The sequence below is a fragment of the Lagenorhynchus albirostris genome, chromosome 15, assembly GCF_949774975.1.
Source record: "Lagenorhynchus albirostris chromosome 15, mLagAlb1.1, whole genome shotgun sequence".
Classification (NCBI taxonomy): Eukaryota; Metazoa; Chordata; class Mammalia; order Artiodactyla; family Delphinidae; genus Lagenorhynchus; species Lagenorhynchus albirostris.
Window position 1 is genome coordinate 70750679 of NC_083109.1, and position 22829 is coordinate 70773507.

Sequence of the window (22829 nt, forward strand, 5' to 3'; positions counted from 1 at the left end):
TGGGCCCAGCTGTGGGTGGGCTGGATTCCCCCTGCTGCCCTGGCCTGGGGTCTCTCTGATAGTCGCCCTATGAACCACGCCTGGGGCCACCAGAACACACTGCCTCTCAGAGCCATTCAGTTTCGCTGGGGTCTCGGGCATCCCTCACGGAATCCTCACATGGACCTCGGGATGACTTTCCGCATCTGATAAACGAGAAAACCGAGTCTCAGGGAGGATGAGCGACTCGTCCAGGCCACACTGCTGTGGAGTGGTGGGGCTCGGCCGAAAGCTGAGGAGAAGATACCTGAAAGCAGAGTCTGGGTTTGAAAGAGAAGTTGCTTCAGTGGAGGTGAATGTGGCGCCTGCGGGGGGCTGTATGAGTGCCCCGTGCTCAGTGCAAACCCTCCTTCCTGCCCTGCCCACCCCATCTCTCTCCTCGCCACCCCCAGGCCCATGGCTTCAGGTTGGCTCCAAATTTATATGCCCAGCCCTGCCTGCTTCCGAGTTCCTGACTTGAACGTCAGCTTCCGCTCAACACCTCAGACTTCAGAGACCTGAAACCTGAGCGTCGATTCCCCGGCCCACGCCCTCATCTCTTCCTCCTCCTGCTCAGTAAATGGCATCCCCATCCGCCCAGCTGCAAAGCCCACCACTTAAGAGCCTTCCTCGGTTGCCCCACGCCCCCTCCCCTTCCAACACATCAGGAAGTCCTATTGATTCCGCCTCCAACATGGAGCCTGGATCGGGCCCCTTCTCTCCATTTCCACTGGTTCTTCCCAAGTCTGATCAGCTGCCCCCTCTCACTGGAACTATTAAGTGGTCTCCTCTCTCACTCCTTTCTTCCATTCTTGCCCCCATCCACTCCATTTTCCACTCTGTATCCAAAGGGATCTTTAACAAATGTCAGCTTGCAGCCCTCCCCTGCTTAAAACCCCTGCCGTGACTTTCTGGGGAAAATGGGATGCCTCTCTGTGGCCCCGGAGGCTGTCTGTGAACCGACCTCCAGCTCCCTCTCTGCCTGCCTCACATACCAGGGCTCCCTTCTGCTCCCTTGACCTGCCAAGCTCGTTCTCACCTGTGGGTTCGGCACTTGCCGCCCCCTCTGCCCAGAGCATCCCTCCTCCAGATGTTCATGTGGCTCCTTCCTTTCTCGTCACTCAGATTTCAGCCCAGGTGTCACTTTCTCAGCAAGACCTTCCCGGACTCTACAAGCTGGAGGAGGCCTGTTCCCTCCCTATGCCAGTCTCTATCACATCAGCTTTGTTCATTTTTTTCAGACCACTTCCCACCATCAAAAGTGATTTTGTTCACTTGTTTCTGATCTGTCTCCTCCCACCAGCCTGTACGTTCTTGTCCGTCCTATTCACACTGTATCCCTAGCACGTAGAGCAATACATTTTTGAACTTTTAAAAATAAATGATTATAGACTCACAGGAAATTGTTTTTAAAAAAACAGTGCAGGGCTTCCCTGGTGGCGCAGTGGTAGAGAGTCCGCCTGCCGATGCAGGGGACACGGGTTCGTGCCCCGGTCCGGGAGGACCCCACATGCCGCGGAGTGGCTGGGCCCGTGAGCCCTGGCCACTGAGCCTGCGCATCCGGAGCCTGTGCTCCTCAACGGGAGAGGCCACAACAGTGAGAGGCCTGTGTACCGGGAAAAAAAAAAAGAAAAGAGAAGAACAATAGAGAAAAATCAACAAAGCCAAAAGTTGTTTTTTGGAAGAATCAACAAAATGAACAACCTTTAGCTAGACTGAGCAAGAAAAAAAAAGGGGGAAATATTCAAATTACTAAAATCAGGAATGTAAAAGGGGCCACATCACTACCAAACTAATAGAAATAAAAAGGATTACAAGGGAATATTGTGAACAATTTTATGCCAACAAATTAGATATCCTAGATGAAATGGACAAATTCCTAGAAAGACACAAATTACCAAAACTGAATCAAGAAGAAATAGAAAATCTGAATAGACGTATAGCAAGAAAAGAGATTGAATTAGTAATCAATAAAAAAACTTCCCACAAAGAAAAGCCTGGGACCAGATGGCTTCACTGGTGAATCTTACCAAATATTTAAAGAATTAGCACCAAGCCTTCACAAACTGTTCTAAAATACAGAAGAAGAGAGAACACTTCCCAACTCATTCTCTGAGGCCAGTATTACCCTGATACCAAAACCAGAAAAAGCCATCACAAGAAAACTACAGACCAGTATCCCTTATGAATACAGATGTAAAAATCCTCAACAAAACATTAACAAATCAAATCTAGCAGTTTATAAAAAGATTTATATATCAAGACCTAGTGGAGTTTGTTCCAGGAATGCAAAGTTGTTCAACATGTGGAAATTAATCAACAGAATACAACATATTAATAGAATAAAGGAGGAAATAACCACATGATGTCTTAATAGACACAGAAAAGGCATTTGATAAAATTCAACATTCTTTCATGATAATACATCAACAAACCAAAATAGAAGGAAACATCCTCAGTCTGATAAAGGGCATCTATGAAAACCCACAGCTAACATCATACTGAATGGTGGAAGACTGAAAGCTTTCCCTCTAAGACCAGGAATGGGACAAGGACGCCTGCTTTCATCACTCCTATTCAGCATTGTACTGGAGATTCTACCCAAGGAAGTTAAGCTAGAAAATGAAATAAGAGGTTGGAAAGGAAGAAATAAACTATATTTGCAGGTGAAACGATCTTATATACAGAAAATCTTAAAGAATTCACAGAAGTTACTGGTAAAGCTAACATGGAGTTCAGCAAGCTTAGAGAATAAAAGATCAATATACAGAAATCAGTAGTATTCCTATACACTAGCAATGAACCATCCGAAAAGGAAATTAAGAAAATTTCCATTTATAGTAGTTTGATGCTATATAAGAATAAAATACTTAAGAAAAGACTTCACCAAATAAGTGAAAGACTTGCACACTGAAAAGTACAAAATATTGTTGACAGAAATTAAAGAAGACCTAAATGATGAAAGCTGAAAAGATATATGTGTTCATGGATTGGAAGACTTACTACCACTGATATGGCAGTGCTCCCAAATTATCTACAGATTCAATGTAATCCTACTGCCTTTTTTGTGGGAATTGACAAGCTGGTTCTAAAGTGTATAATGGAAGCTCAAAGAACCCAGAAGAGCCAAAACAATGTTGGAAAAGGACAAAGTTGGAGGATTCACACTTTGAGTGAGTCCAGTTTCAAAACTTACTACCAAGCCAGAGTAATTACGACTGTGTGGTTCTGGCCTAAGGATAGACATATAGATCAATGGAATGGAATTGAGAGTCCAGAAATAGATTCATGCATCTATAGTCAATTGATTTTTAACAAGGATGCCAATACCATTTGATGAGGAAAGAATAGTTTCTTTTCAACAGATGGTATTGGAACAACTGGATTTCCACATGCAAAAGAATGAAATTGGACTTCTACACACCATTTACCAAAACTAACTCAAGGGGTCAAATACCTTGAGACTTTTACAGTGTTAAGGCTATAAAACTCTTAGAAGAAAACATAGGTGTAAATCTTCATAGCCTGGAATTTTTCAATGGAGTTTTAGATATGACCTCCAAAGCATAAACAACAAAAGAAAAAAATAGGTAAATCAGACCTCATCAAAATTTTTAAACAAACGAAAAATTTTAAACATTTTTGCTTCAAAGGACATTATCAAGAAAGTAAAAAGATAACCTACAAAAAAGGAGAAAATATTTGCAAATCGTGTATGTGATAAGGGTCTTGTATCCAGAATATATGAAGAAAAGGACTCAGACTCAACAACAAAAAGACAAACAACCCAGTGAAAATATGGCCAAGATACTGTGAATAGACATTTCTCCAGAGATGATCTACAAATGGCCAACAAGCACATGAAAAGATGCTCAATATCATTAGCCATTAGGGAAATGCTAATCAAAACCATAAGGACATATACTTCATACCCGTTAGGATGTTATAGTTTCTTTAAAAAAAGAAAACAGAAATAACAAGTATTGGTGAACAGCATACGGAAAAATTGGAATCACTATACCTTGCTCGTGGGAATGTAAAAATAAAATGATATGGCCATTGTGCAAAATAGTCTGGCAGTTCCTTAAAAAGTTAAATGTAGGGCTTCCCTGGTGGTGCAGTGGTTGAGAGTCCGCCTGCCGATGCAGGGGTCACGAGTTCGTGCCCCGGTCCGGGAGGATCCCACATGCCGCCGAGTGGCTGGGCCCGTGAGCCATGGCCGCTGAGCCTGCGCGTCCGGAGCCTGTGCTCCGCAACGGGAGAGGCCACAGCAGTGAGAGGCCCGCGTACTGCAAAAAAAAAAAAAAAAAAAAGAGTTAAGTGCTGATACATGCTACAACATGGATAAACTTGAAAGCATTATGCTGAATGACGGACGTCAGACATAGGGATCATATATTGTATGACAGCATTTATATGAAATGTCCAGAATGAGTGAATCCATAGAGACAGAAAGTAGGCTAGAGGTTGCCAGGGACTGGGGGAACGGGGAGTGACTGCTAAAGCGTTTCTTTTGGGGGTGATAAAAATATGCTAGGAAAAGATAGTGGTGATGGTTGCAGCACCTTGTGACTATACTGAAAAAACCACTGACTCGTACACTTTAAAGTGGTGATTTTATGTATGTGAATTACATCTCAGTTTTTAAAAAAGTATAGAGAGGTCCCATGTGCCTTTGCCCAGCTTCCCCCAATGGTAACATCCTACGTGACCATAGTACATTATCAAAACTAGGAAAGTGACATTGGTATAATGTGCAGACCTTCATACACGTGTGTGTGTGTGTGTGTGTGTGTGTGTGTGTATGTAAGTTCTTTTCAGTTTTTGTTTGGGTTTTTTTTTTTGCGGTACGCGGGCCTCTCTCTGTTGTGGCCTCTCCCGTTGCGGAGCACAGGCTCCGGACGCGCAGGCTCAGCGGCCATGGCTCACGGGCCCAGCCGCTCCGCGGCATGTGGGATCCTCCCGAACCGGGGCACGAACCCGTGTCCCCTGCATCGGCAGGCGGACTCTCAACCACTGCGCCACCAGGGAAGTCCAGTTCTTTTCAATTTTGTCACATGTAGATTTGTGGAACCACCACCACATCAAGATGCAGAACAGCTCCATCACCTCAAAGGAATTCCCTCATGCGACCCTTTATAGCCACCCCTCCCCACACCTGTCCCTAACCCAGACAGCCACCAACCTATTCTCTATACTTTTTGTCCTTTCAAGAATGCTATATACATGGAATCATACTATATGTAACCTTTCTGAGACTGACTTTTTCCCACTCAGTATAATGCCCTTGACATCTAACCAAATTTTTGTATCAGGAGTTTGTTCCTTTTTAAGGCGATAACTTATTTAATCGGGGCTACTTCTGAGGGCAGTCCAGCATCTCCCTGGGGGGGTGTGGATCTGTGTTAGGTTAAAGCTGGAGAAAGCACCTATGTTAGGAGTTAGAAAGTTACCTCCTGAGAGAAACCTTCTTCTCTGACCATCTGTTCTAAACTAGTCCTTCCATTGGCCATTAATAATTCTCTCATATTTTCTTCATTGAATTTATTCCCCCACCCCCAGCCCCACTTGATTTTTTTTTTCTTGGCAGTGTTACTTGTTTGCCTCCCCTCCTGGCACAGAGCTGGGATCTGCTGGGCCAGGCGCCCCCCGCACTCGGTATTTGTTGAGCAGGTGGGTAGCAGATGCCGTTGGCGCCTCCCGCAGGCCCTTCCCACTTTGGTCCCTGCTGGCTGCTCTTCCCACTGCCAGCACACACATTTCTCCGATGGAGGATCTGTTTTCTGGCCTCCAGGGCCCACTTTGCCTCCCCTGTAGCAGGCCCAAACTGGTGGGGAACTGAGCCCCCAGGAGCAGCCCTGAACCTACACTGATGGGAACTGGGGTGTGGATACCCCAGCTCCCTTGTCCCGGAAGTGGAGTCACCCTGAGGTGTGTTCCACACTGGCTCCCAGGTTCCCTGGTGGCGTGGAGCTCACAGGTGTGCCTAGCCTGGTAACACACTCTTTATGGAATGCCTCTCCCCCTCTCATTTCCCCACCCTCCAGCTGGTGTTTCCTTCACTGTCTAAATCAACTCCTTACACTTGCCTTGCCTCAGGGTCTTCTCCTGGGGCAATCCAAACCAACACAGAATGAATGAATAAATGAATGAATGAATTAAAAACCTAGGTTTAAATCCTCACTCCATCACTTGGGCAAACCACACCTTTTCTGGACTCTGGTCTTCCTTCGGTGACACGGGTGTTACTGCAGTACTCACCTTCCAGGGCTTGGAGAGAACCCAGTGAGATAACAGCAGTGCACAGGTGCCCTGATTCTTGTTCTGCCATCTTGATTACCACCTGCGATGGGCATGTGCAGCAGACGTTCTCCTGCTGGCCTGGCACCTGGAGGTTTGCCCAGCGTGCCTTGGGTCAGCCCTCAGCAGCTTCCCAGCAGCCTTCCTCTCGGGGACTCTGTCTGTGGAAAGGAAACATCAGAAGGCCCAGTTGCTAATGAGGCCCAGATTTACCCACAGGTTAATGTTCTCCGACTTTGAACACCACGACTCCCACTTAGCCCTCCCGTTATCCCTCCCGCTGACGGAAATGTGATGGGAAATCAATTACAGTCCCCTCGCTTGTGTCTAAGGGTCAGCCTTCAGTCTCTGCCTTTGTCAAGCAGCCTCAGCGACCCATTTTAGGCTCCAGTGAAGAGAAGGAATGAGACTCCCCTGCTGGATTTGAGATGTGCTATCTTTGACCCCTCGCAGCTGCCCAGAGCACTAAAAGTTCTCGCAGAGCTTGAGAAACTTGCCAGAATAAGTCAGAACCCCTTGAACTCATCTCTCCCCCTTAACAAAGCAGCCTCCTCCCTCCTGAAAGGCACCATTGTCACTGGGACAAGCCACCTCTGTCCTCCGCGCAGCTGGAGCCTGAGCCTCACGTCTCCTGGGGGCCAGCAGACCCCAGAGGCAGGCACGGTCCTGGGGATGGGAGCCCATGGAGACACTCGCAAATATGGGGCGATGCTCCTTTCAGATAAAAGGAACAACTTCAGCCAGCGTCAGAGATACAGGCTGCTTATTGGCAGATGGGACTTTGACTGTTCAGCCCCTAAGCAGGGACCCTAAACTAATGCCTGCAGGCGCCGGGCAGAAGCATAACCAGGGAGGCGAGGTGGGTGTAGAACAGTAGGGAATGGTGAGGACTGGGGCACCGGAGGGCACCTGCCCTGGCCGCCAGAGCAGTGTGCTCAGCTCCAGCCAGTGGCTGTCAGGGACCCCGTGTTGCCGCGTCTCCTAAGTCTGTAGACAAGCCAGACATCTAGCTCTGAGGGGGAGGGGATATCTTCCACCTTAAAGTCTTGGCAACGAATTTGCCTTTAAAAAAAAACAAAACACTTTCATGAGCTAGACAAAATAGCTCTGCCGGCCAGAACAGTTTAGTCTCTAAAGTTTCAGGGAGAGGACAGATATTAGGAGGTACATTTCACTTATCTGTTCATTTCTTCATTCAACGATTGTTCAAAAAATTCAATTTAAAGATTTTTTTGTCATTGACCAGGTGCCAAGGAACTGTGCTGAACGCTAAGGGTTCTGGAATGAATTAGAAGAGCTCGCAGCTGAGTGTGCGTGTATGTGTGTGTGCGCGCGCGTGCGTGTGTTGGTGGGGGGGTGACATAGACATGAAGACAGGTACTTGTGGGACACTGGGTAATTATAACCTCAGGTGTTGCAAGGAGCCGTGGGCACCTGGAGAAGGGAGTGATTGTGACAAGGGAAGGGGTGACAGTGGGGGAGACAGCACATCTGAGCTGAGGTTCCCAGGGGGAGAAGGGCAGGAGAGTACCGCACTCAGAGGCCCAGCCTGTGCAAAGGCACAGAGGCCGAGCCAGCATGGACATATTTGGGAACAACTGTGCGTTTTGTCCAGACAGAGAGCAGAAGAGGTACCCAAAGAGACAAGAGAGGAGGTGACCAGGGCTGAGAAAAGTCCCCCGATTTCACTTTTTCCCATCTGCATCCCAAGCACTCATGCTACGAAATTTCGTTGGTGCAAATGAAAATGACAGCAAGGCTCCCCTTCTCCGCTGCCTCTTTGGCCTTGAGAATGGCCTTGGCAGCCTCGCTGGCAGGCGGAAACTGCACACAGGGGTCCCAAGGCTTGGAAACCCTGAAAGGGAACAGAATAAATCCTGAGGCTCAGTGCCATGGCCCCGTCCCAACAAACGCCTGAGCCAGTGTCTTTCTTTTCTATTTTAAAAATTTTTTAAATTCTACAGGGTTTTACAAAAGAAAATCAAAGGCTCTGTTTGCCAGGTTAATCAAACAGCTCAAGTCATGGCTCTTTTCCCGTCCTTCTCCTCCAGTCTCTCTCCCCAACAAAGCCGATTAGGTTGATTAAAATAAAGCCCGCTGCATTTTAAATTTGGTCTGGGTGGCAGGGGCAGAGGGGCCCACGTGACAGCTTTGTGCCGGGGACGAGGGTCAGTAGCCTGCTCCAAAATGCGGTCCAGATGGGGTGAGATCTAAGACCCCACCCAGGATGAAGTAGAGAAGGTGGGTGGCTTCCCACCCTCATCCTCCCCTGGTTTCCATAGTCACTGCCCGCTTACTTTGGGGTAAGGCAGAATTGTGCTAACAATAACAACTTCCTTCTCTTGCTGGCGTTTCAGGGCAAGAAAGACCCTTCCTTGTGGACGTGCCCCTTCCACCCGCCGCTCCAGCTCTTTTTTGTTATCCGCAACACGAGACAGCTGCGTGACTTTGGTCTAACCAAGATCAAGGTTTGGAATTACTGCACGGCTGACGGCGTAAGTAACAGGCTCCGGTTCCTGGCTGGGCATTTGCCTGATGGAAGCACTTGGTGCTTTCCCGTAGCCTGATTCCCGAAGTTGCAAACTGGGCACCACGAGGCCCCATTGCCCTTCCTCCTGGGTGTAGCAAGCGCCTGCTGGGGGATTTCACTTCGCGTTGTCAGAGCCCCCAGGAGCAGAGCCTCCGCTGAAGGTTTGGGAAGTAGAATCAGGTCACCTTTCGGGGGAACTGAAGAAATATGAACCGAGGTGCAGTTTTAACAGATAAGGAAACAGACACACAGAGAGGTTACGTAACGTGGCCCAAGGCACACAGCCAGTGAGCATCAGAGTGAGAATTTGAATCCCTGCAGTCAGACTCCAGGCCCATTGGCTTAGCCAGCGCTTCTCCAACCGTATCCGCAACAACTTGCCTGGGATCTTGGTAAAAAGTGGGTTCTAATCCAGCGGGTCTAGGGCAGGGCCCGAGATTCTGCACGTCTAACCAGCTCTCACATGTACCAGTGATCCTGGTGTGTGCACCCCACTCTAAACAGCCAGGCCCTTAACCTCTGTGCTCTTCAGCCCCTCTGGTTTCAGAACCCCTCCCCTCCTTCCCCCCCTCATACCACTACCCAGGCCCTCATCCTTGCTTTCTTCTCCGGGCTGTTTTTCACATGTTCATATGCATTTATTCCTCCATTCAACCTTGATTAGTGAGCACATCCTAGGTACCATCAGGCTTCATGATCGATTCTGAGTGCACTGATGTAAAGACACAGTCCATGCCTTGGAGGTACTCCTTATCTAAAAGCTGGCAGACAAGTAAATGTGGACGTACGAGGCAGTGTGATGAAGGCCTTGATAAATCTGAACCCCGAGAGCCACGGGTTTCAAACAGAAGCCCCAGGGACTCAGCAGGGAACGCAGTGGGCAAGGAGGGACAGGACTCCCGCAGCCTCTCTCGGTTTCCCCTCTTATAATAGAAAAGGGAGCAAAACTTGTTCTACTTTCCTTTCTAATCTGCTATAAGGGAAGCAGTAGTACAAGCGAGATGATAAATGGCAACCAATCCTCGGCGTCAATATTGTTAGAGAGACGCTAGGGCCTGGTGGGGAGCGTGGCAGACTGGCAAGCGCACGGCCCAGGTAAAGGGCAGGGCACTTTTCAGCTTTAACTAATGACTGATGTGGAGCAATGCCAGCCAGTGCTGCTAGACCTTCTGAACGTTCCCAGAGAGCTGGGAATCTGGATTTTGAGATGAGCTATTCTGTTTGCAAACGTCAGAAGCTAATTTCACTTCTTTTGAAGCCACCATACAGTTCAAACCAAACTCATCTTTGGGCTGGAGCTAGCCGTTCCCAGTCTGCGGTTGCTGGAGCCTGGAGAAGGGAGCCCGCCTCAGGCTGGGAGAGGTCAGGGAAGGTGCTTTAAAGAGCGCGTACCTGAGCTCTAGTGGAAAGAGAAGCCCTGAGCCAGACAGAAGGGAAAGACTCTCCAGGGGGAGGGAGATTCGCGGGCGAAGGCGTGGAGGTGTGGAAGAGTACAGCCCCCTAATCGCTCTCCCTGACCCCGGGCCCAAGCCTCCGGTCTGTCTCCAGTAGCCACTGCGAGGTCTGATCACGACCCTACTGTTTCAAGCCCTCAAAGGCTCCCCTTGATCCAGAGAATGCAGGACAGAGGGCCCCTAATCCCTGTGCGTCAAGCCTGCCTCTCGCCTGGCACCCGCCCCTTGACCAGGCCACCCTCCAGAGTGCCAGCTGCTCGTGGCTCTCCACCGCCCTCCCTGGTAGGCGCACCTTTAGTCCCCGGCCCCTCCCATCTCACTCAACTCGGAATGCTCGCCTCTGCCTCGCATTCCTGGGAAACCCAGACGTCCCTTTCTCCAGGATGCTCGCCTGACCCCCGACCCTTGTGCACTTCTGGACCTCGTGAACTGGTCCTATCGCCCCTGTACCAGGATGGGCACTTGTCCCCCCATCACACTGTGGGCCTCTTGGGAGCAGGGCCTGAGTCATCTCCACCACTGCTCTGTTCCAAGTAGAAATACATGGTTGTCGAATGAATGAATGAGTTCATTCCCCCAAGAGCCCGTAAGCAATTGTCTCATCCTTCTTGAGATCCAGATGAGAGACTGAGAGTAGGAGGGGTTAGGATGCTTGCCCAAGGTCATAGCGCAGGTTAGAGGCCAGCTGGGGCTCGATCAGGAGACTCCGTGCCCCCTCCCACCTTGCCGTCCTTCCCTCCTGTACCTCTTCTGGCTGGTTCTTCACTCACCCACTCACCCAGCCGTCCCTCCAGCTCCCGAATAACCATCTGCTAGGCTCTGGGGATCTGGAGGCTAACATGGCAGACGCGGTCCCAGCCGGCTCTGTTCACACACTGTGCTGCCCCAGAGAAGTAACAAAAAGCTTTCTCTGATTTCTCTGTTTTGATTTTTTTTTTCAAACAAATGCCTAAAGTTTAAATTTGAGAAAAAGTCCAAACTATTGGAACAAATGAGAAAGTTCCTGTGGGCGTGTCAGCCTCCCCTGCCCGGGGTGTGCGCAGGGGCTGTCCTCTAGGCCCCGGATGCAGCCCTGGCCCCCATGTAGCTGCAGCGCGTTCCCAGCATCTAGGGCTGGGTCCTCTCCTTCTCCAGTTCACCCGGCACTTCCTGGCAGGCGGTCACCAGTATATTCTGGACTGGTTAATGAAACGGCGCTGGCTGCCCAAGCCCGTGCCCTGTAGCTCATCAACTATATCGCTCAGGCCAAGAAAAGCAGATTTTATGTGCTATATTACAAAGAAGATAAGCTTCGTCCCTTTTGGCTGAGGCCTGCCTTTCTTCTTTTGAATTTTTTTTTTTTTAAGTATTTATTTATCAAACAACCCATACATTGTTAGTATAGACTTCGTGCAAGGTTAAAACATATTCAAACATCAAGATCCACATTCAGGGCTTCCCTGGTGATGCAGTGGTTGATAGTCCACCTGCCGATGCAGGGGACGTGGTTTCATGCCCCGGTCCAGGAGGGTCCCATGTGCTGTGGAGCAGCTGAGCCCGTGAGCCATGGCCTCCGGGCCTGCGTGTCCGGAGCCTGTGCTCCGCAGCGGGAGAGGCCGCGGCAGTGAGAGGCCTGTGTAAGTTCTAGAGGCTGGAAGTCTGGGGTGAAGATGCCAGCGGGGTTGGGCTCTGGTGAGAGCGCTCTTCTTGGCTTGCAGATGGTTGCTTTCTTGTTGTGTCCTCACATAGCAGAGGAAGAGAAAGAGAAAGAGAGAGAGAGAGAGAGAGAGAGACTGCCTTTCTTCTTTAACCTGCACTCGGCCTTCCCTGTGTGCTGAGAACAGAAAAGGAGCAGGACACCAGGGCGTCGTTGCTGTTGTGGGCGCTTCGGGGAGCAGCCGGCTGCGGGGATTAGAGACTTGAGGTGTTCCTACACAGAGGAGTGTGTGGAGGACCGCAGTCCTCGGCAGGGCCACCACTTATGTAACGCACACCTATCTGTTGACAGAATTTTCCGGGGACAGAAAGCGCAAACAAATGCAGCTGCAGGTTGGTTTCATTTAATATTCTCCAGAGAATGCTGTTACCGTGTGTTTTAGAGGAGATAAAATGAGAGTTTATAGGAAATACAGCTCAGCCCAGCAGACACGGCTTGTTAAGACAGTGCTTTGTGTCTGGGAATTCAAGGAAGCAAAGTTCAGTGTGAGGCGCTGATCCAACCAAGGCTTATTTAGAGCATAAGAAAAGAAGGTGCTAGAAGAAAAGGAGTCTCTTATTGGAAAATCTGCTGCCCGTTTAATCCTCGGGCTAACTTGGATGGGTTCCTTCCCCCTCGTTAGGTGATGCGGTAAGCGTGAACCGGCCCGGAGGAGAGGACTTCCGGGCAGGGTAAGGACACGGAGGCTAGCATCCGTCCACGCAGGCACACGGGGTGGCCCGCAGATGTGGGAACTCATCACAGCTGCTGTTTACCCAATGCTGCACGCATCAGGCAGGCGTGAAGCCCCCACTGAGCGCTCCATAAACATTTGATGCCTGAACAAAGAGCTGAACAAATGAATCATCTCAATTAACCTCCCAACCACCCTACAAGGTGGATGTGGTCGGGCCCCACGTGGTAGATAAAGAAGCTGGGGCTCAGGATAAAAAGCTCCTGCGGGACAGAGAGCTGCGTCTGTTTTGTCAACTCTGCTTGGAAATGGCTGCCTGGAGGGCTGTCTTGGGAAGGATTTAGAACTTTCCTTCTGGTTCATCCAGGAAAGGGTGTGTGATGGATCTGCGATGCCTGTCTCGGGCTCAGGCGGAGGACGCGATAATATGTTTGTCACATTTTGTGATGTTTCCCCAGATTAAATGACTGGCCCAGCTAGTGAGGAGTCAGGGACCGAGGTGGGAAGGGAACATGGAGGCTGTGGGTTTCCCTGAGGTTTTTCTCGACATTGCTTCCCCTGCAGAGCGACATCTGCTAGGAGAAAGGAATCAATGGTCTCCCTCCTCTAGGACGTAATAACCCATCCAAAAAGTGGGCTTTCAGCTGCTCGCCACGGTCCATCTGTTTTCGTTTATAATAAGCACATTCATCATCTACGTGGCACCATTCCATCACCATTTTCACCTGCAGCATCACCATGCAGATGCCACCTCCAGCCTGGTCACAACAGCAAGTGAGGCAGGACCCGGTGATATATTTTATGCATGGAAATGGTGCTCACTAAGTAGCTTTTGAATTAATTAATTAATTAATGTTAGATTTCCCCAATGGTGTATTTCTTTTCTTTTTTTTAACTTTTTATTTTATATTGGAGTATAGTTGATTAACAACGTTGTGATAGTTTCAGGTATAGAGCAAAGCGACTCAGTTATACATATACGTGTAACTATTCTTTTTCAAATTCTTTTCCCATTTAGGTTGTTATGTAATATTGAGCAGAGTTCCCTGTGCTCTACAGCAGGTCCCTGTTGGTTATCCATTTTAAAAATAACAGTGTGTACATGTCAATCCCAGATTCCAGTGGTGTATTTCTGTGACTTGCCATGGTGATCCAGGCCAGGACTGCCCGATAGAACTTCTGATGATATTAACGTGCTCTATCTGCCCTGTCTAGGGCAGAAGCCACTAGCCCCAGGCGGCCACTGAGAACTTGAATTGTGGCTCCTGTAACTGAGAGACTGCGTTTTACAATTTATTTCATTTTAATATTAATGTAATTGTCCACATGTGGCTGGTGACGACATATCGGACCATAAGGGTCTTGGTGCTCAGGGAGCCGTGTTGAACGAATAGACAAGGTCCTGTTCACACAGCCCCATCCCTTCTCATGAGGAAGGGACAAAAAAAAAAAAAGGGCACAAGTGAATAGTGTCATTTCAGGTAATGCTAAGTGTTCTGAAGACGATAGAATCAGGCAACGGGAGAGAGGCAGGAGGAGAAAGAGGCAGGGCTGCTCCGGACAGGTGATCAAAGGCCTTCCCCAACCTGGATGTGAAGAAGGAGCAGCTAGCATCAGTGGGAAGAGAATTCCCAGCAGGGGGCACAGCAAGAGCAAAGGCAGGAACAACCAGTTTAGGCGGAGACTGAGCTGGTGAACAGAGGAGAGGGTAAGGGGAGGTCCCAGGGGTAGGTGGGAACCGGGTCGTGTGGGCCTTGCTGGTTTGGAGGCAGAACCGGGGGATGGTCAGAGCCAGCCCAGCTGAGGCAAACCCCGGCTCCTCCTCTTCCTAGCCATGTGACCTTGGGCATGTTACTCTATGCCTCAGTTTCCTCATCTGGAAAATGGGGTGATTCTTGTTCGGTTAATACGTATGAAGTGCTCAGAATGATTCCTGGCCTTTGTGAGCACTATACAAAGGTCAGCTCTTAGTATCATTATTGGAGGGTTTTGGGCAAAGGGTGATACAATCTGATTGAGGAATTTAAAAGATCACTCAGGCTGCTGTTTGGAGAAGGGATCAGAGGGAAGAGGGAGCCCCAAGAGGAGGCTCTTAGCATAGTCTAGCTTGGTGGCTTGGATGAGGGTCACAGTGCCTCTGGAGTGCACCACGGGTAGATTCAATTCATCCCAGGGCAGTATCTGTATTTTCAGAAAGGCCTCTTTTTTAGGCAGGGTGGCGGGCGGGAGTGGACTTTCAAATGAATGCAAGTGAAGAGATTAGTTCAATAACGACCTGTGTACCTGTCACCAGCTTCATTAATTATCTACATTCTGCCATTTTTGTTCCATCTCTTCCCCTAACATTTAAAAATAAATTGTAGCTATCATAACATTTCACTCATAAATTTTTTGTATGCATCTCTAACAGATAAGGAGTTTGTTTTTATATAATCCCAATGCCACTATCATACCTGACAATAATTAATTATTATGCTGTAATACCCAGTCCATATTCAAATATCCTTGATTGCCCCAAAATTATTTTTTTTAATAGTTGATACAAACTGAGGCCAAACATGGCAATGGCTTTGAAGTCAAAGATGTGACCTTCATTTGGGCAGCTGAGTCAGTGTAGCCCGATGGCTCTGCCATATGGTGGGGTCTGTGCACCCTTGGGCCTGGAGATCATGATGGCATCTTAACAGGGCAGCTGGTGGGAAAGGCACTAACCCAGGCGCCCAAGAGCCTTCCTTAGGTGTTGACCTCAGGCTTGGTCTAGGCCATTGCCTGTCACCAGAGGGTGTTCTCTTGTAGGTGGGCTGCAGGATCTGAAATCTATGTGCAGGGTCCACGCTCGGGAAGATACGGGTGTGGTCATCTTGAGAGTCCCAGGAGACTCAGGTTTGAAGCAGACCCCCAGCCAGCAGGGGAAGGAGAGGTGAGCAGAGAATTCTGCCTTGAGAGAGGGGGCCCAACGAGGTATTCAGGCTCCAGCCAGAAGGTTGGAATTCAGATCCATACTGTACTCCCACCAAGGGATGAGAACACAGATGCAGAACCAGGGTAGAAGCTGAGGCCCATATCCTGTTCTGTGCAGACCAGGGGACAGGCTGCATCTGCAACCAGACAGGTGTCTAAGTAGGGAGAACTGCTCACCCATGCGCAGGGGCCAGCCTCGGACAGCAAGATAAATTCCAGACCCCCTAGGGGGTAGGGCTCCCCATCTCCTGCCTGCCTTGGCCAGGACTGATTTAGTAGCTGAATCTGTTGATTAAATTTCTCAGTCCCAGCGCTAGTGTATCAGCCAGGATTCTCTTGGTAACAAAGGACAAGAAAACCCAATTAAATCCAGCTAAGGACAAAAAAGTGTTCTTTGGCCCATGTTACAGGAGAGTATGAGTTTGCTGGCTTCAGGCATGGCAGGATCCAGGAGTTCACATGATGCCATCAGGAAGCTGCCTCCCTCCATCACATATCTCTGCTTTCCTCTGTGTTGGCGTCATCCTCAGGTTCCAAGTGGTGGTCCCTGATGACATCGCTCTTGATTTCAGCACTCTGCAGAGAGAGGCTCTCCTCAAGAAAGTCCCAGACTGAGGCCCCACTGGCCAGGCCTGGGCTGCAACCTGGGGTGAGGCCCACATTATCCACATTGAAGTCAGGTCGAGGGAAGGGTGGATTCCCGATGGAAAATTGAGGTGCTGTCTCCAAAAGAAGGGAACATCACCAGGGAAAGTAGAAAACGATACCCAAGCTAGGTCCTTTTTCTTTTCCTCTAAGAATGCAGAAGTCACATGCTGTTGAATTTATTCACTAAACCCTCCCCAAGGCTTAATTTCTGAACCAAGCTTTGCTCCTAGCCACGAGATACTTTTCTTCGGCATTTCTGCCCGGCCTTGCACCAACACCCCAACTTGGTATCCCCACCCCCAGGCCCCTCGGCCCCAGTCCCGGCTCCGCTTCCTCTTACTGTCTGCAGCAGCGGCCGACTCCCACCTTTGAATCCTCCGCTCCCCCCTTTGCCCCTCACTGCCAGTCATCCCTAAGTCCTACCGTTTCCACTGCCCAAACCTGCCTCCTTCCAAGTCCAGCTCCCTCTTCCCCTGCTGCCCGCTGCCCCCGCCGCATCCCCGCTCCGCTCACTCATCTGCTCAGTCCCTGCATCTCATCAACAGAGCCGTTATCGATCGCCCCACACTCAGGCGTTTTGCTGGGGCCGGGAATCAGACACGCTGTCTGCCCCTGCGAGCTCTCACCCAGGCAGGAGGGCCCAGGGGGATAACGGCAAACCACAGTTCAGTGGGGCTGGGACAGTGGCGGGAGATGAGCCGAGGGCCTGGCCACTGCAGAATGCCTCAGGGGAGAGGCCACAGTCCCCGGCCAGCTCGTGCTGCCGGGGCATCCTGGGAAGAGGCTATGCCCCGACTGACCAAAGGCAGCTCACAGATTGCAGCTGGCTCACAGCGTGTTTTCAAAGTTCTTTAATTAATTGCCAACATTTAAAAATCGGAAGGGATTCCGTGCAAAATAGGGATTTTTTGACTTTTATTGAGAAACTAGACGATCTGGCGACATGAGGTCACATCCACTCCCGGAAGCTTTGGCGGAGCTGAGTCACAGCGCCGCAGTCCCCACCACTCCTACTTGTGTCCCCGACACAGTGGCACAGTTGTCCTGACACCACACCACCTCTCCCATTTGCCATGCTGGCCCGGGCCCTGCGTGCATGTGCACTGGTGACCTTCTCCATTCTCAGACCCCAAAACTGGCTCTCTGGCTCTTCCATCCTTATGCAACTTTCATCCCCTCTGGTCCCTAGGAAACTCCTCTCTTCTGTGCCTTTGCTCCTGCCCTTCCCAGCACCTGGAATACCTAGTCGGTCTCATTACAAACCCTGCCTTTGGAAACATCAAGGTTCTGCTTCACCCACCAGCCTCCTGCACACCCTTAGCCTGCCCCAGGCCCCTTCTGGTGGTTTCAGCCACCCCTCCGGGCACCAAGTCATGTACTTCCCTAGGGTATTCCTCACTTTCCTGAGCCTTTGGTGTCCCAAACGGGTGCCCCCGGCCAAATCTCTCCTGCAGGCGTATTCCGTTTGGCACTCACGATGTTGCACCGCTTGTGAAACATTCGACAACATTGGAAAGTTGGCTTTTGATGAGCTGGCTATATTCCCTCTGTGGCATCCACCGGCTGGAGCCCAGTGACCCCTGCGGCCTCTGGACTTGCAGGTGTGCATTCCCCAGCTCACCAGCGTCCCTGTGCCGCTCACGTCTGTGGTGCTGCAAGCATTTGAGTCTGTGACACCTAATTATTCATACTTTTGTGAACTCCTTAAGGAGAGGAGACTTGCTCTCATCTTTTGTGTCTCACACAGGGCAGGATCCTGAAAGGCCCCATGTGGTATGAATAAAATTGCGAGAATTGCCTGCTGCGGCCTGAGCCCAGATCGAGGGGAAGCTTTTATTTTTTTAATTTATTTTTTATTGAAATACAGTCGATTTACAATATCGTGTTAGTTTCTGGTGTACAGCACAGTGATTCAGTTATATATATGTATGCATATATATGTTATGTGTATACGTATATACACATATATATATATATATATTCCTTTTCAGCTTCTTTCCCCTTATAGGTTATTACAAACTACTGAGTAGAGTTCCCTGTGCTGTACAGAAGGTCCTTGCTGGTTATCTGTTTTATATAGAGTCGGGTGTATATGTCAATCCCAACTGGAGGGGAATCTTGACCTAAGTCAGCAGGAGTAATGCTAGGCTCCACTCTGGAGTGGATGGGGTTCTCCTGTGCCTGCTGCCAGCCTCTGCCAGGAACAGGGAACTGCTGCACCAGGACTTAGGGGAGCAGGGAGTCTCCAGCCACGCTAGCCCTGAGCAGCCAGCCTCAGCAGGTGCTTCCGTCCAGGCGGTAGATTGGGCACAAGGTAATGATGGCGGCTTGCGTCTCTTGAGTGTGTGTTATGTGCCAGTCAGCATTCAAAGCACTTTACACGTATGAGCTCGTTTATTCCGTACAGCAGTCCTATGAGACTGGTACTGTGGTGATCAGCTCCATCCTCCAGATGGGGAAGCTGAGGCCCAGAAAAGCAGAAGAACTTGCTGGTAGTCACATGACTACCAGGCAATCTGGTGCCCACCACCTGGTTCCGCCTTTCAAAAGAGAGTAACTGTGGTCACTGGCAAGCCGGGCCCTGCCTAGAGCAGCCAGCCCTCTGCCCTGGCCCCGCCCTGCCAGATGGCCTAAATCTTCAAGAGAGGCCAAAAATGCACATTGTTGTGTGAAAGCTCTCAGTTTTTAGATATTATCAGCTGGTTCTGAAATTTTTAACTGCTCTATGGGCCAAACCAGCCCAGATTCAGCTGTAGGTCCTCCAGTTAGTGACCCCGTCTGTCAGGTCCCATCCCCGTCCTTTGTCCTCTGAGTCTGTGACGCCAGGAGGTCAGAGTCGTCGGCCCCCAGCCTGGCATGTAATAGGTTAAATGTAGCTTGTTAAATGTCACATGTCCCCACCATCTTCTTCAAGTAGCTTCATCACAAAGAAGGTTTTCATTGCTCTTCCTCCCAAAGGACATATGAAAGGCCATTGAGATCTCCTCTCAATAAAGCACTCAAGTTCAGGTGGAAAGAGCAGGTTTAGTTCCCAGAGCTAGGCCTCAGGATAGATGGGAATAGGCCTGTTCCCCGGCTGAAGACAGGTGAGCACATGGGGCCACAAGGTAGTAGGCGCAAGGGTCCAGTCACAAGCCCAGCTGCGAGAGCCTAGACGGGGACCCTCAACTCAACCCGAGGAGGTGCGATGGGGCAGATGATTGGGAGAGCCAGGGGCTTCCCGGAGGGGTCGTCAGCTCCTGAGCCAGGTCCCGATGCCTACATGGCAGCTCTCTGGGCAGCGCAGCTCACTCCCTGAAGTCCCCCGTGCTTGACAACCTCCCAATCAGCCCACGGCCCCTCGGCCCCTCCTGCTGTGGACCCAGCACTTCCCGGCAAAGAGAGCAGTAAGGGGCGGCAGCCCATGTTCTCCCTGTGCAGTGGAGCCAGCGTGGGTGCCCAGCAGGTGACAGAACCCCTAGAGTGTGGGCCCCCTCGGGCTCTGCATGAATGAGGTCCAGCGACACACAGCTGGTTCGACTCCAATTGTCACCCACGCAGAGGAAGGGTTTGCTTTAATGGACCCTCCCTGGCATCCGGCCCGTAGGCTTAGCCAATGCTTCGCTCCAGATGATTTCCTTCAGGCTTTTTCACCTGTGCTGAGGGCAGTTGTTGGTCTCTAGGGAAAGTGTTTTGTGAGCACAAGAGCCCCCGCCTCTGCTTGGGTTGTTGTCATGATAGAGCCGGGCTGCCATCAGTCTTTGCTGAGCAATTCATGTGCTCATTGGAAGAGACATGTCATTTGACCCCGGGACCAGGGAGGAGAGTGGCCTTATCGAGTCAATTCAGTTACTTAGATCAAAATAATATTAATGTTGTTGTGTTTAAAATGCATTACGGTCTCAACGTGATTGGTTCTCCTCAACTGGAAAGAAGGATGAAGTCTTTCTTTGGACTAGAGAAGGTGCTCCCGTTGACTACGTGGCAGCCACAGAGTTTCAAAGTGTCCTTTTGAAAATCCACTGCAAAAGGGGTTTGAGACAGCGTCAACAAAAGGCATAGCAATAACTCTAGTTAAACGAGGAAGGAAATATGAGCACCGAGGAAGCAGGTACACACACACACACACACACACACACACACACACACAAATGGTAAGGTCAGCAGCAGCATGGAGTTTCACCTCGATTTCTTGGAAGCTGAGGCAAAGGAGGAAACAGCCAGGACTAGAGCCCTCTTGTTGGAAAGGAGGGAGCAGGCTGGTTGTTTAGGAGTGAAAGGATTTTCCCTTGGATCTATTCCCAAAGGCACCCCTCATGCAGAGCTTTACAGAGGGATGCCAAGTAGTACAGACCTGCAAAACCTCGACCCCGTCTTCTCCATGGAGCAGACGTGTGTCTCACATAGCTCTGGGCCACACTCTTGAGGTGTGATGGCCGTTGCATCGATATGTATGTAAACACATAGGAAAAGTCTGGAAGGACACAAGCATACGTACACATGCTCCCCACCAGTGCCCACAGTGACTGCCTCTAGGGAGTGAGGAGAGAGCTAGGATGGGAGTACGAGATAGTTGGTCCATGGGGACTAATTAAGAAATAGAAGTGGGGACTCAGAGTTCCACCCAGAGCGGGTGGCCAGGCTAGCACGGCCAAGACGGAGGCCCTCTCCAGGTCTGGCTTGACCCAAAGGGAGGTGGCAGTAGGACCTCAGGGTGCCAGCCAGAGTGGCTCCCTGTGCCCCAGCTGTGTGACCTCAGAGAAGGCTGAAGCTCAGTTTCTTCATCTGTCAGATGGGCCCTAATGCCCAAGACCTTGGAGAGTTGTTCCAAAGACAGCATGAGCCAATGCATGCAGCCTTTTTTGTTTTTTTAACACATGGAATCCCCAGAGAAGTGACTCCCTACCGTTCCCCACAGGGGATCCCATCCTGGTGATGCCTGGACCAAATCCACCCATAGATACGGCTTGTTTGGTCTGCAGGGTGTTGGGAACTTGGCAGGTCTAAACACCATCAGGTAGGGGGCATGAACCTCTCAGCTCCCCACACCCCCCGCCACTCCCTGTGGTTTCCACCCTAACCCTCTTCTCTCTCCTACCTGCCTGATGCTAGGGGCATGAGAGGTCACACCCCTGCCCCAGCCTGCTCCCCTCTCTCTGTCCCCACTCAGCCAGGCTTCTTGGAGAGAGCTGAGGTCAGACGGGGCTCTAGGCCGTTCGCGGATGGTCAAGGAGCCCATTGTGGAAACCAGGCATCTCCTTACGGAAGCCAGGATGCCCATGTGACGACTGTGCGGACTGAAAGGTCTCCTCCCCACCCCACCGCCTCTTTCAGTGAGAGCGTGTCTGTCTCACCAGATGTTTCCACGGCGGTAATTTTGCGGGACTAGTCATTGAAAGCTGCCCAGGCTGTCCTTCTCCAATAGCTATTTCCTGATTAATTCACAGCACACACTTGCGCTGCGCCTCCGCTAAACAGAGAACACATCCGTATAAACATGTAAAAGAGGGCTTTGAGAACCGACTTTTCTGACAGGCAGCAAATAGTAGCCTGCCATCCTGCAATTGGACGTTTGAAGCTGGGTTCCTGTGGTGTAACACGGGCTCGACGTTTCTCATCCTAAATTGCTACGGAAACCTTCGTAGCAATAACTTAGTGAACTAGGAAGTTAGTTGGAGCTTCGTTGCCTGGATTTCAGGAGGGCTAAGGCAGGGGGAAATAAGTATAGATGGACACCTCTGGGATCTCAGATCTTGTATCCCAAGAGCAGATCAGAAGCCAAAGCAAGATGGAAAACGGTCTGGGGTTGAGACCAACAGGCTACCATTCTTCTGATCAGGTTTCTTCTCTGATGATTGTTAGAGAGCAGTGTTCCCCGGGGAGAAAAATACCTGTGTTTATTCACTTATAATTCCAAAGGGATTACTGAGCAGCAGCTGTGTGCCAGGCCCTTGCTGGGCCCTTGGACGAGATTAGTAGGCTCTCTGCTGTCTTGGAGCTTAACTCTGAGTGGGGGAGAAAATAAATAAATTAGAAAGCTGATGAACAAGACCATTTCAGAGACCAGGAGGAAAGAAAACAGGGCCATGGGCTAGAGAGGTGACTGGGTGGGGCGGGGGCTGCTCTAGGGAGAGCAGCCACATCTCTCTGAAGACAAGGAGGGGCCAGCCTTGCAGGTTTCCAGAGCAGAACATTCCAGGCAGGTGCCCAGGTCCCAAGGTGGGCAGGAGCTCCCTGGGATCACAGAGCAGCAAGCAGAGCGGTGTGTTGGAAGCAGAAGGGGAGGGGAGAGAGAGGTCGTCACAGGACCAGATCACGCAGGCCACAGTGACCGCTGAAGGGAGCTGGAATTTATTCTCTGCGTAGTAGGAAATCATTGGGTGTTTGCTTTTTGTTTTTGTTTTTTTTGTGTGGTACGCGGGCCCCTCACTGTTGTGGCCTCTCCCGTTGCGGAGCACAGGCTCCGACGTGCAGGCCCAGCGGCCATGGCTCACAGGCCCAACTGCTCTGCGGCACGTGGGATCTTCCCGGACCGGGGCACGAACCCGTGTCCCCTGCATCGGCAGGCGG

General features: G+C 50.3%; 1 protein-coding gene across 6 annotated transcripts in view; it reads left to right on the forward strand.

Moving 5' to 3' along the window:
* KATNIP (katanin interacting protein) overlaps nucleotides 1–22829 on the forward strand; it is a 194319-nt gene that overhangs the window by 122116 nt on the left and 49374 nt on the right. For all 6 annotated transcript variants that reach the window (XM_060124302.1, XM_060124303.1, XM_060124304.1 and 3 more), the window contains one exon: nucleotides 8676–8813. In XM_060124302.1, coding sequence (XP_059980285.1) covers nucleotides 8676–8813 — 138 coding nt within the window. The remainder of the gene's footprint in view (nucleotides 1–8675; nucleotides 8814–22829) is intronic.